Source organism: Triticum aestivum, chromosome 3B (assembly GCF_018294505.1).
Source record: "Triticum aestivum cultivar Chinese Spring chromosome 3B, IWGSC CS RefSeq v2.1, whole genome shotgun sequence".
Lineage (NCBI taxonomy): Eukaryota > Viridiplantae > Streptophyta > Magnoliopsida > Poales > Poaceae > Triticum > Triticum aestivum.
Window position 1 is genome coordinate 620,040,652 of NC_057801.1, and position 16,900 is coordinate 620,057,551.

Here is a 16,900-nt window from a genome sequence, read left to right on the forward strand (position 1 = left end):
ACGGCGCGAGGTGGCGAGACGGGGGGCGCCGGACGACAAAGTACTACTAGTACTACTACTCCCTGTCCGTCTGCTCGACCCGATCAGCTCAGCAAGCAACCGCTCTTTTTAGCCCCCACTCTCCCCACGACTCCCTCGACAAAGTGGAACGCTCCCCGACTCCGACCAAGAGCTCGAGCGCCGATCATCGTCCGTCCATGGTGAGGTCCAACTCCCTCGACAGCTGCTACTCCTCCATCCAGGACGTCACCTACAGGTACCTTCCACTTCCATCCATGCCTCCACTTCTCCACCGGCGAGACGGTTCTTGCGTCAATGATTGGCGATTCATAGCTCGATTTTCTTTCATTTGCTGCTGATGGCAGCTGCGGGTACTGCGGCTACGCGCTGAACCTGAGCTCGGCGGCGCGGAACACGGCGGGCATCGGCTCCAAGTACGGCAAGAATATCAGGAAGAAGGGCGTCGTCGCCTTCGTCGCCGTCGACGAGACGCGCTTCACGCAGGCCGACGAGGTCACCTGCGCGCCCCGCCTCTGCCCCTGGACCTGGCGCCTCTTCAGGCGGAGGTCGCGCCTGCTCTGCGGCAAGTGCGGCGGCCGCATCGGCGCCGCCTACGAGGTCGACGAGGACGAGGACCCCGCCGGCCTGTCCGCGTGCGGCGGCTCGGACGACGACGACGACCTGCGGACGAGCCCGGGCGACGATAGCGGCGGCGTCGGCGCGTCGAGGCGCAGGAACTACCTCATCAGGATCGGCGCGCTGCAGCCCTCGACGGACGATCCCCCTCCTGCTGACCCCTTCTCTCTATGATATGATATGACACACCGTTGCTGAATTTTGTTCCTTTGTTCATATTGGAAGACAGACCCCAGAGTTTGATGTGTGTAAGTTGATCCTACTATAGTTTTTGTGTCCTGGTAATGTAGTGAGCCATGGTTGCAATTTTGAGCCACCTAGTATTTCTCAATGGCTTAATTCTAGCTTTCTGTGTGGGTTTTTGCTCTCTTGATATCTAAATTATGGATTCCGTTTTGATTATCCACAGATAAATATATTTCAGTTTGTCATCACTGATTCCATAAGCTGGCTGACAAGATAAATTCATGTGATGAACCATTATTATGTTTATTATAAATATCAGTTCTTGTATGCAGTCAACTCGCTGGGAATTCGGAATTGGAGCACAACATTAAGGTTTGCAGTCAAGGCTCCAGGTCAGTCCATGCAACCAGTACCCCAGTTAATCAGTTGGATTCAATGGGACTAGAAACACCATTTTTCTGTTCCAAAAAATTGGATATGCAAAATGCCCGTTATTTCCTTTCTGTGCAATGAGTGAATCTGGAAATTGTACTTCTCAAATAATCACTATATCATATACAAGGAGCTCTTTTAGCTGCAGTAGTACAAATGTCAGTTTCCCCTATCTGCTAAGATACATACATTTTCAATAGAGATAACTGAATAAAATGTTGTAATGATCAAATCAAACAAAAAAAAAAGAATGTGAAAACGGTGAATATGATTTTCGTAGTTTACACTATCATTTTGCTTCAAGTGGCTATTGAGTTGGCATCGGTGTGTCCTTCAAGAAGTGTCTGAATAGTATTAATGCTTGCCGAGGCCGGTGCAGAGGTACCTCATGCCCTGCACCTGCCACGGTGACGAGGGTTAGTCCTTTGTAAACCTGACTCCAACCTCCAACCTGCAAAATAGTTAAAGCATTTGATGTAAGATTGAAACGGTTCATTCTCGGACAGAATTTTCTCAGTTTAGTGAGTAACTATTTTGGCGAACCCACCTTCCCATGGTCATACCAAGGGTACCAATTCATCAGTGTTGGTAGCTTGAGAGCGCTTATCGAATATCTCGTTGCGGTTACAGGAACAACAGCATCTGTATCCCCACTGCGTAAAGGTAAAATGCATGGTCACTTATTATCCATGAGGACTAGATAATACAACTAGACTATTTTGCAGCAAACCAGAAATCATTTCACAATGTGGGAATATGGAGTTCTATTCCTGTTCATTCCCTTTAGGGGCAATAGTCTAAATGTTTGGAGAAGATCTCCATTTATAGACAAGCCAATATCGATATAATGTGGTACTTTAGATACTGCTGTTAGTCAATACCAAACACATGAAGATGATTCCGTAACTCAGAAACAAGATGGACTTCAGGCTAAACTGAAAAAAACTTATACTAGACATCTACAAGCAAACTCGTAAATGGCTTGGTCATGCGGAATATAAGAAATCTGAAACAAGCAAGTGCTGGGCCTTCTGGCACTTACCTGAATACCCATATCTTGATACCAGCTGCAATTAACTCATGGTAGATAGGAAGCATAGATCTGGGGGAATCCGCCCAATACGATCCAACAATATCACTGCAATAAATAGCCAAATGAGTATATATATGCTTAAGAAAGGAACAGAACTTTAAGGTGTATTTTCAGATAAAATGATTTAAACCTGCAAGTTTTCCAAGGGTATTTAATTCCAGTTGTGTTAGCGTGTAACGCCGCCTGCACTTCTGGCAGATTGTAGTATATATTTGAATATCTTTCGGTGCAAGGATCATAAGCTCTGGACAACCAAGGCTGTAAAAAGTATCATCAGCTTAAATATATAGACGAACAATACAATCAAAGAATATCTAGTTCTACGACATACATCTATTCAATCAAGTGAAAATAACAATCCTAGGTAGATAAATAAGAATCAGAAATCGAACAAATAGTTCTAAGGCAATGCAAATTACTGTAGCAAATTGAATAAACATCACGTTTCATGCCAACATTCATGTATGTCTGATCTAAAATACTTGGTACCACTATCGAAATTCAAGCAGTGTTAAATGCCACAGTTGCATGGAAGTGCATGCACTCTGTACAACACACAAAAAGGAACCTTCTAAAAAACGCAAAAACGCCTGATCGAACGTAATCGCCAAAATATAAGTTTCAATAGACAATTTATTCATTGCACCCGTTACTTCAGTTTGTCAGACATTTGGTTTCCATTTATTGGACCAATTGTACCCTCCTTGGCAGAGAACTACACCGAGCTGAACTGCATTGCTCCTTATTCAGTCTAAAATGGCGGCCAACCTATTGGGCTGATATTAAATCAATTCAGTTCGTCTACCCTGCTTAACAACTACCCTCTTGGGCTGTTGTTTAACCATCATTTCGTTATTGACATTGCACTGCTGCCTGCTCATAGAATCCACACTCCAATGTACTTTTGATGTAAGAACTGGAATTTTAACGAGTTGCAAAATGATCAGTTATAAAAGTTCGGAAGCAAAACACTTACATAGCGTCCCCCCAGGCCAAGTTTGAGAGAGGCTGAGCTATTGCAGGGCTTTGTGTACAGGCTATAAGGGTCGATGTTGCCTTCTTCGGAACTAGCCAGGTTCAGGTTCTTGACACATTCAGGGGAAGGGTGCTCTGATGAATCAAACAAGCATGTCTTCTTCAAGTTGTGGTAAGTGCTGTCAGAGATCAGGCCATGACTCCACCAGTATTCAAATGTGCCAAGATAGTCATTGTAGTCGTCGGTAACCGCATTCCCCACCTTAATTTTTAGGAATAGTAAGCTTCCAGAAACTAGCTTGTACTCCCTCCATCCCAAAATATATGTTTGATTTAGTACAACTTTGTTCTAAAGATGTACTAAATCAAAGACACTTATTTTGGGACGGAGGGAGTATATTGGAAAATAGTCCATAAAACATGAATTTCAAATATTTACCAGGAATCCTTTGAGGTTAATTGTTGGATTCTGAGTGCCATTGTTCTTTTCGTATATGAGCTTGGCTAGCTGGGGAACATAATGGCCTGAAAATGTGAAATAACCAGTCTTCCATTAAATAAAGAATCTTAACAGAGAATTCAAATTTGGAAGATGAGATTTTCCAAAAAATTCCTGCCAGAATTGAACCATTTCCTGTTGAATTCTTGCGAAATTCCTGCATTACAAACAGGCCTTACAAAATAGTACATTACCTGCATAGCTCTCTCCAGCAATGTAGAACTCCCTGTACTTGTACTGTGGGAATCTCTCGAGCCAGTTCACCAGAAAAGCGTAGGCATCCAGTGCTACAAGACAAAACAAAAAAAGAGGCAAAGGACAGGAAGTTGGCATCAAAACTCCGAAAGAATCAGTGTCACCGGAAAGCTCGCACGAAAATGGCCATGGACCAGCCATCGGTTACCTGTCTTGGCGTCTCCGGCGGTGTACAGATCCATCGACGTGTTGGAGTAGGAGAAGCCCACGCCGGCCGGCGACTCCAAGAAGAGCAAATTGGCCGCTGCAGCCACAAGCAAGAACGCACGCACCCTGAGTGAAAATCGCCGGCGACATTGGACCAATGCGGCGTGCTAATAATTGGAGCTCAAGCTGAAGAAGAAGAAGAAGATTACGCACCCTTGTTCCAGGAATTCTTGTTGTGGTAGAGCGTCTTCCCGTCGGGCCGGATACGGAAGGGGCCGACCTCCTCGGAGGCGCCGTAGCCGACGGAGGAGCAGCCAGGCCCGCCGTTGAGCCAGAGGACGAGCGGCGCGATGGGCCCGGCCGCCGGCGCCGCCTCCACGAGCCAGTAGAAGAGCGCGCGGCCGCGGGCCGGGTTGACCGTGACGTAGCCCGAGTACTGCGAGAAGTCCACGTTGGGCGGCTGCCCCGGGAGCTCCCGGATCCGGTCGCCCTCCTGGTCGGCCGGGGCGGCGGCGGACGGCAATGACACTGACGCTGCCGCTAGCAGCGCCAGCAGAGCCGCCGCGAGCCCGCGAGCCATCGGGGGCCGGACAGAGCAGGCTCCAATGGCTGGAGCTGGACTGTGGCACACCGGGTGGTGGTGGTGGAGTGGAAGAGGCGGGCAGTGGAGCTGAGCTTGCTTGCACTTGCACAGTACGCAAACACTCGTGCCGCGACTGCTGCCACCACCACTGCTGCGGCTGCTGACAGGAGCTATAAGATACTCGGGGGTGCCGGGCGGGTTGCTTGCATGGATTTCAGCAGCAGCAGGGGATTTGGTTTTCGATCCTTACGCCATGACAGCTAGCTCAGCTCAGAGGGTCCTCGGCCGGGCTGGGTCCCCGTCGATGGAAGCACTAAAGAAATAATGGGGAGGAGGACAGCCGATCTCGTCACATTCCTCCTCATTCGCTCTGACCAGCGCGCCCGCCCCCACGGTGGGTACAGGGAAGCAACAAGCAAGTACAGGAGGCGCAAAATGTGCGGAGATTTTCCCCTTGGCGACGCGATGATTGACCTGCGGCGGGGGGCAGTACAGCTCAGGGTGGCGGAGGAGGGAAAAGGGAGGATCGGATCGTGTACTTGGCTGGGCTGGGCTGGGTCACTGACTTGCAAGACTACATTAGGCGCGGGTGCTACAGATCGGCTGGCTGGCTGGCTGGCACCGCGGTATCTGCTCGGGGTGCCGTGTCGGCAGCAGCGCAATAGTATAGTGAGTGGCGGCGAGCGTGGGTGTGTGAATGAAACGGGGGTGGGAGGAAGAAGATGAGGCGGGGGCACATGGGGCTGGAGCCTGGGACGGAAACGTGGGGTGGTGGCGAGAGTAGACAGGCAGTGGCGGGAGCTAGCGGGGCAGCGCCAAAATAATAATTCGCGGCGCCCATCTGCCCGCTGTGCGCCGCGGCAGCTAGCGGCGTCCCGTCCTGTGGAGGAAAGGGGCGGCCGAACCACCGCCGTGAGTGACCTGTGCTGGCTAGCTATGGTTCCCGACATGCACGGGACATGGCGAGCATGAGGCCCGCTGGAGTGGGTAAACTGGCTGACGACCCGAAGGAGCTGAGCTGCAGCTGCAAATATTGCCGGCTACTAGAAAGGAGAATGGGATTAAGAACATGCTGCCTGCCGCTGTGATTAGCGGCAAAAGGGCTTTGCAGGGCTGTGATGATGGCGGGCGGTGGCACTACTAGTCTACTAGACTGCCGGCGGCAGAGGGCAGTCTTCCCGGAAAGAATAACATGCTGACTGCCGCATGATTGCAGCACAGCACGCACGGGGAAAGGAAAGAAAGCAGAGAGAGATTGCTTCGGGGAACCCGAAAGCGCCATGTTTGGTTCGTAGTACACGCATAGAGAATGCGCTTCCATTTCCCCTTTTTTTTCTCAAGCAGTGGTGCGTATCTCACGTTGAGCTCTGCACTACAGCGCCCAACGAACGAACGAACGAACGAACCAACTCGTGTGGTGGGGCTTGCCGTGCGTATGCGTGTCGCCACGGAACGGAATGATGTCGCCTGCGTGCGCGCGCAGGCCCTATGCAAAGCTCTGGTCCTAGTCCTGACCGACGTGTCGACATACCAGGCACCCAAGACTCAAGAATGCAAGTATGATACGCTAGCTCAGCCCATTTCGACGTGCTGGCTGGCTGGCAGGATTCTGTGCGCACAGTCACTTCTCTGATTCTCTTTGGCTTCACTTACTTAATGTTACTCCCTTCATGAAAAAATACTATAAGAGCGTTTAAAGCACTACCTTCACCCAGAAAATCGCATGATGGGATGTGTGGCTGGCGTCACTGGACAGAACCATGCATTTCGATGCGCTGGCTGGCAGACGTGAAACGCCATGGAAAAATGTGCTCGGAGCTTCTATGTCTGAATCTCGTTGGTTTCACTTACTTGATGTTACATGTGATTACATAAATGCTCAGAGCTTACATACTAGCACTAGCTGAAATTGCCTCCGGTCCTCCAAAACCCAGCGCCGGGCAGGTGCTCTTGTCTCTGAAAACACGGTTAAGTTAAGCTGCCATGTCGGATTCGGGCTCGATGGCAGATCGGAGCCCGTGGCGAACCATCATCTGCGCGTAGAACTCGGCATGCTCCTGTTCAGCCATCATGAGAGTATCTCTTAAATTAAAATATCCCCAAAAAGCTAGTACTACCACCACTATATCTAAGCCATACCCTACCCCCATAATATATAAGGAGAAAGGGAAACAAGTTAAAGAGTGTCCTCCAAGTCTTGGCTCAACTGAAATTTAAAACGGAGGCGTGCGGGCATGCGTGTGGTAGTACCTTGACGGCGACGATGACCATCGCGGCGCCTTTCTGCCGGGACTCGTGGAAGAGCTGCCGCGCCGCCTCGGCCGTCACGGACGGCACCACCTGCGGCAACGCCGTCTCCACTGAACAGCACACGCACAGACACACCCGGTGGTAAGGAAAGACGGATTGCTTCATCGGTCCATTCATTCCACCACTAGTCAACTACCGGGATCGATCGAGAAGGAGGAGAAAAAAATAAGATACCTACCGTGCTTCTCGGTGTGGCGCGGGTCGTCTAGGAGCAGCACCTTGTAGCTGTCGCCGCTGCCGGTGCCCTTCCGGTCCTTGAGCCTCCCCGTGTCTCCTCCTGCATGCAACGACACAAACGCAATATAGCAATATCGGCGCACCGAGCATCAGAAATGGAGAGCTCAAAACGATGATTTGGTTTTGGTTCGGCGTTGTTGCTGAATGCGCACCTTCTTGTGCTGGGGGAAGGGTGTCGAGCTGGGACTGGTCGAAGGCCGGCGGGTCCAGCACCGCGCCGCCAGCCCTGGTCGCGCGCGCCACGGCTGCCATCGCCTTCCTTGGCTGAGCTCTCGGGTTCACGGAGACGCTCGAGGGTGGCGCGGCGGCGGCGGTGCTCGGGAAGGTGAGCGCGGCACAGGCTGCTGCTCTGCTGCTGATCGCCATGGGGACGTCAGTATGCTGCGGCGACGAGATTTTCGTGTCAGACCGGGGCTTTGTGTTCACCACGCAGCCGCGTGCGTTAGATCGGGGCTTCGTGCAAGGGAGACGAGCAAAGGATGGGGAGCGTGTGCCGTGAGTAACGACGGTGCTAGGATTTATTCAGGGTTCAGCAAAGAAAGTGCCAAAATGCCAGGAATTTCGTGTTTGCGGTTTGCTATTCGTGGTGAATTCTTCCTCTCTCCTAAGCCATACAGATAACAAATAGCGAGATGCAGTTTTAGCTACGAGTCCTAGGCAAAAGGAGCGGAAAGGGACAAGCGGTGCTACAACTGTACGAATTGCAAACGCGCATCTGGAACAATCCCCCAAGGTCGCCACACACCGCATTGGCTGGCAAAGACCACACATCTTGTTTTCTGGCAGCGAACGGGTCTTGCTGGAGCGTTCCAGAAGCGATAGAAACCAAACGCCGGTAAGGATCCAGAACCAACCATGAGCAAATTGCATTTGTGTTTCTTGAGAAATATCCTTTGATTCAAAGGATTTACATAGTATTTTTTTTAAGGATTATAATCCTTAGGATTCTTTCCTATGTTGCTGTTTGATTCAAAGGATTGAATCCTACAAGAATTTTTCCATTCACTCAAAACTCTTTGAAAGAATCCTATAGGATGAAGATGAGCATGACATCCCAATCCTATATTTTTCCTATTCCCAATCCTATGAATCAAAGAGGCCCTAAGATTCAGAGAAAAGATGAAAGAATACTATACCCACAAGCAACCACAAAAAAAAATCATACTAGTGGATGATATTCAACAACCTTGTAGCAGCAGAAAAAGGGCAAGGGACGAAATATATTTCCATTCAACAATTTACAATATAATAGAAGTACAAAAATGCATTTCCGTATACCAGCTTTTTATCCTCTATATCCCCTGAAACTCTTGAACCGAAACATGATGTCGCAACGGCTCAACAAGTCATGACCAAAAACCAAAAAGTTCCTATATACTCCAGACACGCGCAATCACTTGACCAGAACAAACGGCCTCAGACCACCTGATAGTTAGCAGTGACCAATCGAACCTGCTGTGAATATTTTGAACTACCTCCCTGCAATGGAAGGATGGCAGTAACCTGAAACCAGAATTTGCAGGAAACCATAAGAATTACAGATTCAAGGAGAAACATCGAGCCTAGACAAATGGATTAACTGAGCCCAAGCAGAATGGCACGGGAGACTATGTTTCTGGAACGATGTGGTGCAGTGTCATCGAGTAAACAGTAAGAAATATCACAAAGACCATAAATAAAATGTTTCCAGCATCACTTTACGACTAGAGACCTACTATAAACTTTGTTTGGTTTATTCATTTTCCAAAGTGCTGCTCCTAAAGAAATGATGAGGCAAGGGTAAAGAAATCTGAAATGTGTCTGGAAATATTAATTGCAAAGCAGAGTAGATCAAAATACCATAAAAGCCAGTAAGAAGACATCCTCCTGCTTGCCACATGGAAAGGAAAGTCAAGAAAGCAAAACATACAAACTCTACGCAGGTAAGACTGTTCACTGTCTAACATTATACTGGAAAATTCTGTGAGGTTGTACGTACTGTAGAGACAATGAATATTCAACCAAGCCTTAATGCAAGTTAAATGATGCGATACAGCCAGACAACCATGCAAGCAAATTCCACACTCAAATTCCAGTTCTAGAGTCACTAGAGCGAAGCAGGGGAAGATGCAAGTATGCATGTAAACAAGTAATATAACAAACCTTCATGCTACTAAATGTATTTGATGCAGAAAATCCAACGGAGATGGGAAAAAATGTCGATGGATCAGCAGCGGGAACCGAGAACTCCATGGAACCACTGCAAATGAAAAAATAAATAGAAGACAAGTCTTATCAACACCATGGGAACAAACTGCATGATAGAAGTAACACTACTGAGAAAATATACTTCATGTACCTTCGGTTGGATTGATCGATAAGCATAACAGACCATTCCAACACAGAGTCTCTTGAGTCATACCTGGATAAATAAAGAAACAAGACTGTGAGTGCAGGTAAGAACTAACTAGATGGACAATCGGGAGAAACTTGCATAAATAAACCATTTTAAAGAGGAATGAATGGATGGGTGACCTGGAGAAATTATCATCCAAGTAAATCACTTTTTAATGTGGAATAAATTGAATCACTTGTTTTTATAGCTGCTTAATTTATTATACTACATAAAATGAAATACTGAGCCATGTTAAATACAGCCTAAATATACATCAAATTACTACCGTTTGACTATAAACTGTCCTCGGACTCAGGTGTCTTCACAGTGAGTCTTGTGTGAATCAAGAGCATAGTTATTGCCATATTTCCACTCTATGCCCTTAATATGTTCTGGAAGTGGTTGTAGCATGTCATTTAACAAGTGTGTGTGCATGGAAATGTGTCCCACATTTAGTGTTTCTTGGTTTGTGCACATGCTGGGCACATTTTAGCAGGGTATTTAAGAGAAGATGAGGAAGTTAGAGCATTACCTCCATTCTCCATCTATCTGTTTTACACTTGGAGCATCCCTAAGTGCGGGCAGAGGGATGGAGACGATAACATTGTGCAAATCAAACATGTCTGAAGCTTCATATTCGATGTTCACGACAGTTGTATTTCCAGATGTTGAAGGCCAGCAAGTGACTGGAATTGGCAAAAACAGGTTACGCTAGTACAAACCACTGGAATTGGCAAAAACAGGTTACGCAAGTACAAACCAGCAAGCTACTAAAAGCAAACAGTTGCAGTATACCTGTCAATGGCAGAGAAGACTCAGTCAACCCCTCGATTCTCCATTTCACCAGGGGTGTTTCATTCTGACCACTGGGGAAAGGCCTGGTTGGATCTCTTGCCCCAACAATTTTCTGGCCGTTGAACAGCTGTTTGTCAATATTAGGGTGCGTCCTGAAGCTAAGTCCAGGTGCATCTTGGTTCTCAATCTGTACCAAATGTAGGAAAAAATCGTATCTCCAAATTAAAATTGAAGTAATTTCAAACGTGCTGTTAACCAAAAAAGCAGCTACTCATGTTGCTACAATAAAATTATGATCACTTTTCCTGTTTCAAAAATTCATAGTGTAAGATAGGACAATGCTGAGTTATATATGGAAGTTTGGTTATTGTGTCCTATGAGTGATCTAACAGACCATTTCATTAGTCGCACCAATGGATACTGAGTGAGGACTGTACAAAACAGTGTGACCCACTACTATAAATACACATGAACAGAAGATTTATGCAAAACTGAATTAACAGATTGCATTGCTTAATAGTCTGAATGTTCCAAGTGAATGAGTCGTATGAGAATGTAAAGAACCAGAACTCAGACATAGAAAATGACCTGCAACTGGATATAACCATCAGTGTCATTAAGAATTTGGAGAGCAAGGGTTCCTTGAACATCAAAATTAGTAACTCCGCCATCCCTTTTAACTGTGACATTCAACTTCTCTTCAATGGTCACTGTGATAGGATCACTTGGTGGAATAGATGATGATGACCTTGACTTAATTGTGCTTAGTTGAGTATCCTCCAGAATAACTTCTCCTTCAGCTTTCAAAGACTCCAGGAACTGATTTGGCTTGTGAGCTTTACTTAATTTCATTCCACCAGGCATTTTACTGGGAGCAGGAGAAGGAGCAGATGATCGCCCTGTATAAATGCACCTAGCAGTTAACACAAATAATAGCCAAAGCCAAATCCATACTCACACATTGGTTGCCTCATCTCTCCTCTAACCACACATCACCATAAAAGAATGCCTTACTATTTGAAGTCATACAAGTCTCAGCAAATTGTGTGAAATATGTGAACGAAGATATTTCTTTCTTGCAACTGCTCTACTTTTTCCCTTGTTAATTGGTTGTGAATCAGAACTTGTCATAACGTTCAAACTAAGATGATAATTTACTTACTGACGCAACAGATAGTTACATCTTTTAATTCATGAACAAGTCACCTACTGCAAAAGTAAATATACTCCATGCAAATGCCTGATAAAATGAATAGGGTAAAGCATAATGAGAACCGGCTAATAATTATCATGTTCCACGGATGATTCATGTTAGAAGTGTCCTAGGGGAATGTAAGCGTATGATACTGTGATCATCCAGATTCCATCCAATACACCATCAATTATTTATGCACAAATTTACTGCAAGTTAACGATACTACAAATTGAATAAATATTACCATTAGTGGTAAAAGAGAACAAATATGTTACTAATACATAGGCTTCTGTTTCCACACAACATGCATTTTTCTTAGTACAAACCTTTTGTCTTGTCAGTAAATATACGATCGATCTCTGACCCTGGACCACCTCTAATGTTCATGTCATTAAAGTTATTTGGAGTTCTTGTTGGAGCAAATCCTTCCCCAGTCTTGCCTCTATCAATCTGCACAGTCCAGCAAAATATCCCTTGTAACGCCTAAACTAAGAACATGTTTCTTGTTTGAGTAATATGTAGGACAAACCTTGTTTTTCTCAATCTCAGTAACTTTTCTCCTCATGAGATCGTTAGTGTCATTTATCTTGCTTTGCATGATCAGCTTGTGCAGCTTCTCTTCATGGCTCTCCATTTCGCAATATTGTTTAATTTGTGGAACAGTTACATTTTCCTTGTTTCCAAGAGAAATGGCTTCGTCAAAAGCAAATATAAGTTGGAATGCGGCCTTGCAGACACCCTCTTCGTCCAAAGAAGGGGAATATTCAGGTACCTTTATAGATGTTCAAGGAAATCATTGCAACATTGATTCATATAAAAACCAATTATATAACTAGGTTTTAAGAGAAAAAAAACAGATGGTAACAGTCTACTGACATATGATCATTGAGTTGGTTTTTGTTCCAATAAGTTTGATATCGAGTTGCTAGCATTTAGGGTTTTTTTTTTGAGTTAGCTACATCTTCTTCTTTTCTTTTGTGGGCACAATCTTTCCTTTTTAAAATTGCAACAACCTAGCTTTTGACAACAGGAATATAACATGATTGAAAGTAGGATACAATTTTGGAGAGCAGCCTCAGTGTGTCCAGATCTTCAAGGATGTTGCTCTGCTTATTTGTGATGAGTAGCAGATACAGCTCTTCAATTGGTTGATAAACATAACGGACATTTTCCGTCTCAACATAAGTATGTTGCTTTCCAGTTCCAACCAACTTTGGAAATGCTGCAAGCAGTCCCTCGATCCTTATCCGAGACATGTCAACATATTGCCTTGAAGCAAGTGCTGCAGTTCAAGTAAATAAACAATATCATATCATATATAGTATACAACTGTAGATACAAACATACACTAAGAAAAACATAAATCGTAGATTTACTGAACAACACTGAAGTAGAAAGGCCGTTTCAGAGCTGCTGTTTTAAACAACTCTACTCATCCATACAACAATGGATGACAAATTTTTATATATGCCTACAGCTACTAAGATTAGGCTGCATTTTCGTTTTTTCTTGAAAATATTATTAAAAGAGGATATATCTCATATAAGAATCAATAAAAGGACTTTAGTACAACAACAAAAACAACAACAACAACAAAACCTTTAATCCCAAACAAGTTGGGGTAGGCTAGAGCTGAAACCCATAAGATCTCGTAACCAACTCATGGTTCAATAGAAGGAATTTAGTAACTGCGTTTCAAACACACTCACCCTTTCCAGACTTTGATATTATAGAAGCTGCCAGAACCACCTGAGTGCATATAAAAAGAAACAGTTATTTCTTCTGAGTAGTACTAGGGAAAAAATATCATTACTACTTAGAATTAATGAACTAAAATAAAGCACAGTATTTCACTGTGATGCGTGTCTGAATGCCGAGAGTTAAGTAAGTTTATAATATAATAATATATCTGGAATAAAACAGTAAAACGTTGCAGGACAACAATTGGAAACAATCAGTCGTTACCATTTTCAGTGGTTCCGTCAGTCCCAGGAATTACCAAAGCCAAGTTGACAAGTTATAGAACTGCAAGAGAGAGGCTAATTATTTCTCACAGAAAAAAGGCATGCAAGATAGTTGGAACCTGAAAGCAGTGAGAACCGCAAATCTACAGCCACTCATATACAAAGAGTATGGCCAAGAAATAAATGTTTTATGCACATATCAAATAGGATTTCACAAAATATTCTGCTACTTAAGTTTTGCCCGTGCCAGAACAAATACAGTATGTTAATGTATATTAATGAGATACAGGTGCATTTGACAACAAATCACGAGGCAGCCATAAGTAAAGCGCAAAAACAGAAAGACGAGGGAACATCTACATGAAGGTAATCATTAGAATACAAGTGAATTCAGACATTTTCCCAGACCAATACCATATTTTATGAATTTCAAAAGTAATGTCCACATAAGTAGGTAACCGGTAGACGTCAGTTAAAATAACACTATCCTAAAGCATTCACTGTGATGCAGATGCAGATTAAACACTATGATCAGATATCCCTACTCAAACAACATCAGATCACGTTAAAAAAATTCTAAGACCCTCGAGCTAAACTATCCAAACAAGTCGAGCATAATGTACATAGGCCCGGCAGACTACTTATATGGCAACGGCTAATTTGACATCCGGATTGCCATCCCAGAACCGAATTGACATCTTCAAACGCGTTATCTCAGAACCCAACTATTACTGACACTACTAACTATGAGCCGCTATTGGAGTTTACTACAGATCCAAACTGATAACCGCAAGCTGCAGCCGCTCCACGCACCGACCGTCTGAACCCAGACTGATCACAGATTCACGAACAGTTAGACACGAACAATGCCTCGCGAAAAAGGATTACAGATTCACGGATCTGGGAACGCGGGCGAGAAGGCTGGTGAGCGCGTAGGGGGCACGACTCGTGATCAATCGGATCCTGGCGCGCCCCGAGGTATCCGGCGGGAGGCAGAGCAGAGCAAACCCTAGTGGGCGCAGAGGTAGGCCGGTTGCGGAGGGCGTGATAGTGACATGACGAAGGCGGGGTGCGGGAGAGAGAGGAGTTGCGCCGTACCTGAGATCCGCGAGGCGCGAGCTATGGAGGGAGGGACGGAGGAGGACAGAACGGACCGGCGGAGCACGACGAGGAAGGTCCGTTTTTATGTAGGAGGAGAAGTTCCTTCGGGTTTTTTTTTTCTGAGAGAGAAGGAGAGTTCCTTCGCACGCCGGTTTCCTCCTGGCTAACGACAACACGCATGGGCCGACGCCTACTGAGCTGGGCCTGAGACCAGTATTGGAGAAAGCCCAAGTTCTTTTTCTTACGTGTAAAGCTCAAGGTTTTGGTAATGACCGCTTTAGGGCATATCCTATTTAGCGCTGCAGGCGCCGGTTTCTTCGATTTCTAAGGACTTGTGCGTTCTAAGCGTTTTTTTTCCTTTTACTCTACAGTCAGGGATCCCCTGGTTTTGGGAAGCTTCTAGAAGCTTCCCAAAACCGGGTTTTCACTGTTTCGCTGCTCATTTTCGAGGACGATTTTATTCGAGTTTTCTTTTCTTTCCTTTTATAATTTTTTTGTTAAAAAAACCGATGAACTGTTTCCCAAATTTCATGAACTTTTTTTGAAAACGATGAACTTTTTTAAAAACGATGAACTTTTATTCAAAAACGATGAACTTTTTTTGAATTTTTATGAACTTTTTTCAATCGATGAACTTTTTTCAAATTCGATGAACTTTTTTCGAAAACCATGAATTTTTTTCAAAAACATGAACTTTTTTCAAAGTGGTTTAAACCTTTTTGAAATTTGATTTTAAATTTGGTGAACTCTTTTCAAATTTGGATGAACTTTTTCAAACTCCGTGAACCTTTTGGAATTATCGAAATTTCCGATTTTTGTGATTTTTTTTTAAAATCAACGGTTGACCAGTCAACTAGTCAAGCGCTAGAGTGCAGCGCGAGTCGAGCGCTAGGAGCAGGCGAGCGCCCAGCTCTTGTAGATGGGCCGGCCCAAAACTGAGCTGCTGCGGGCGCCAGTTCTAGATCTGGCGCATACAGCGCTTATTAGGAGCTCCCCCGCTTTAGAGCATGGTTAATAGTACATTCAGTTGATGGCTATATGATGTCTCAAAAAAAGTTGATGGCTATATGCTGTTGTCATGTTATCTATAGCCAATCTTAGAGCATCTCCAGCCGTTGAGCCCCCAGGAGGCATTTTTTCCGTCGCTTGGGGGCTGCCGGCGAAAACTTTGGCCTGGGGATGAAAGAATCTCCAACCGTTTCCACCCCCAACTCCCCAAGCGAGGCCGTGAGCGTCGTTGGGGCCGTCGCCGGCCTGGCACCCCTGTCCAACCACGCGCGCGAGGAGATGGCGTCCCTGGCGAGCGACTGCATCAAGCTGCTCGGGTACTCCGTTGACGAGCTTGGGTGGTCGCTCGACGCCATGGCCGAGACCCTCGACGGCGCGGAGCCAGAGATGAAGACCGCTCACAGCGTTGCGCCATGGAGCGTTCGCAGTGGGGCCGGTGATGGACGTCGCCGGCGGCGTCGACCCGGAGCTAGCGCGGGAGGTGGAGGTGGTGGCCACGCTCTGCGAGGGGACCGGGACGCGTCGCTGGCCGAGCTGAGCTCGTCCGAGATTGAGAGGGGTCATGCACCTGATGCAGAAGAGGTGCGGGACCCGGCGGCATCGAAGAAGAGCTCAAGCGCGTCCGTTCCTGGCGGCGGAGGCCAAGTATGCGGCTACCTCGCCGGAGCCCTGCGGAGGCCAAGTACGCGACTGCCTCGCCGAAGCCCTGCGGCGGAGGGCAGGTACGCCGCTGCCGAACTCCTCCCCTACTTCCCTATCATTGTCGTTGCAGCTCTGCTGCTCTGCCTGGTTGCTGCCGCTGCACCGAGTGCCTCGCGCCCCGCACGCACCGGCGCGCACCCTGGTCGCGGTCGCATCAAGAACGGCAATGTGTGGCGGCACTGCTTCGAGCCGGCAGGCGCAGTGGATGGAGTACGACGGCGTGCCCTTCATGGCCATCGGCGAGGGACTGGGGATGCCCGACCGGCTCTACGAGCACGTCGACGGCCTCCGTGCCCACCTGCTGGTACTTAAGCTCGGCGGCGACCTCGGTGGTGCACAAGTCCAGCAGCTGCAGCAGGAAGGCGCCATGCGCGCGAGGCATGGCCAGGGAGGACGGAGCGCCTGTCG

At 46.5% G+C, this 16,900-nt stretch overlaps 4 protein-coding genes across 5 annotated transcripts; 1 reads left to right on the forward strand and 3 right to left on the reverse strand.

Moving 5' to 3' along the window:
* The first annotated feature begins 23 nt into the window (after positions 1-23).
* Positions 24-1,362, forward strand: LOC123071308 (uncharacterized protein At4g08330, chloroplastic). Of its 2 annotated transcripts, XR_006434226.1 has the most exons (3): positions 24-256; positions 366-884; positions 1,155-1,362. XR_006434226.1 is itself a non-coding variant. In XM_044494836.1 (2 exons), the coding sequence occupies exons 1-2, from the start codon at positions 198-200 to the stop codon at positions 808-810; spliced, it is 504 nt and encodes a 167-aa protein (XP_044350771.1). In that variant the 5' UTR covers positions 24-197; the 3' UTR covers positions 811-1,067. The 2 variants fall into 2 exon arrangements, 1 of the variants encoding a protein (XP_044350771.1); XM_044494836.1 differs by lacking the exon at positions 1,155-1,362 and having other exon boundaries at positions 366-1,067.
* Positions 1,337-5,741, reverse strand: LOC123071305 (serine carboxypeptidase-like 27). Its single transcript, XM_044494833.1, has 9 exons — positions 4,437-5,741; positions 4,225-4,320; positions 4,016-4,108; positions 3,762-3,847; positions 3,324-3,584; positions 2,478-2,605; positions 2,297-2,392; positions 1,802-1,907; positions 1,337-1,705 (listed from the first exon to the last, which is right to left on the reverse strand). The coding sequence occupies exons 1-9, from the start codon at positions 4,801-4,803 to the stop codon at positions 1,562-1,564; spliced, it is 1,377 nt and encodes a 458-aa protein (XP_044350768.1). The 5' UTR covers positions 4,804-5,741; the 3' UTR covers positions 1,337-1,561.
* An 874-nt stretch (positions 5,742-6,615) lies between these two features.
* On the reverse strand, positions 6,616-8,322 carry LOC123071307 (ATP-dependent Clp protease adapter protein CLPS2, chloroplastic). Its single transcript, XM_044494835.1, has 4 exons — positions 7,506-8,322; positions 7,295-7,393; positions 7,057-7,166; positions 6,616-6,863 (listed from the first exon to the last, which is right to left on the reverse strand). Exons 1-4 carry the CDS (start codon positions 7,717-7,719, stop codon positions 6,780-6,782), a joined length of 507 nt encoding a protein of 168 aa, XP_044350770.1. The 5' UTR covers positions 7,720-8,322; the 3' UTR covers positions 6,616-6,779.
* Positions 8,323-8,528: 206 nt separating this feature from the next.
* Positions 8,529-14,923, reverse strand: LOC123071304 (coatomer subunit delta-3). The gene is made up of 12 exons (XM_044494832.1): positions 14,780-14,923; positions 13,683-13,742; positions 13,427-13,466; positions 12,776-12,999; positions 12,247-12,489; positions 12,044-12,167; positions 11,111-11,421; positions 10,523-10,709; positions 10,260-10,413; positions 9,692-9,754; positions 9,496-9,592; positions 8,529-8,856 (listed from the first exon to the last, which is right to left on the reverse strand). Exons 2-12 carry the CDS (start codon positions 13,683-13,685, stop codon positions 8,770-8,772), a joined length of 1,533 nt encoding a protein of 510 aa, XP_044350767.1. The 5' UTR covers positions 13,686-13,742; positions 14,780-14,923; the 3' UTR covers positions 8,529-8,769.
* Between the last annotated feature and the right edge of the window lie 1,977 nt (positions 14,924-16,900).

What these genes read in the sequence shown, in the direction of transcription:
- LOC123071307 (XM_044494835.1), bottom strand. Translation starts at nt 7,719, where the DNA reads ATGGCGATCAGCAGCAGAGCAGCAGCCTGTGCCGCGCTCACCTTCCCG. An exon ending in CCTTCCCCCAGCACAAGAAG is followed by an intron (nt 7,394 to 7,505) that starts GTGCGCATTCAG and finishes CGTTGCATGCAG; the next exon opens with GAGGAGACACGGGGAGGCTC. An exon ending in TGGTCATCGTCGCCGTCAAG is followed by an intron (nt 6,864 to 7,056) that starts GTACTACCACAC and finishes ATGGCTGAACAG; the next exon opens with GAGCATGCCGAGTTCTACGC.
- LOC123071304 (XM_044494832.1), bottom strand. An exon ending in CTGAGATTGAGAAAAACAAG is followed by an intron (nt 12,168 to 12,246) that starts GTTTGTCCTACA and finishes TGGACTGTGCAG; the next exon opens with ATTGATAGAGGCAAGACTGG. An exon ending in GTCTTCTCTGCCATTGACAG is followed by an intron (nt 10,414 to 10,522) that starts GTATACTGCAAC and finishes TGCCAATTCCAG; the next exon opens with TCACTTGCTGGCCTTCAACA.
- LOC123071305 (XM_044494833.1), bottom strand. Translation starts at nt 4,803, where the DNA reads ATGGCTCGCGGGCTCGCGGCGGCTCTGCTGGCGCTGCTAGCGGCAGCG. An exon ending in ATCAAGATATGGGTATTCAG is followed by an intron (nt 1,908 to 2,296) that starts GTAAGTGCCAGA and finishes ACCTTTACGCAG; the next exon opens with TGGGGATACAGATGCTGTTG. An exon ending in CTTGGTATGACCATGGGAAG is followed by an intron (nt 1,706 to 1,801) that starts GTGGGTTCGCCA and finishes ACTATTTTGCAG; the next exon opens with GTTGGAGGTTGGAGTCAGGT.
- LOC123071308 (XM_044494836.1), top strand. Translation starts at nt 198, where the DNA reads ATGGTGAGGTCCAACTCCCTCGACAGCTGCTACTCCTCCATCCAGGAC. An exon ending in ATCCAGGACGTCACCTACAG is followed by an intron (nt 257 to 365) that starts GTACCTTCCACT and finishes TGCTGATGGCAG; the next exon opens with CTGCGGGTACTGCGGCTACG.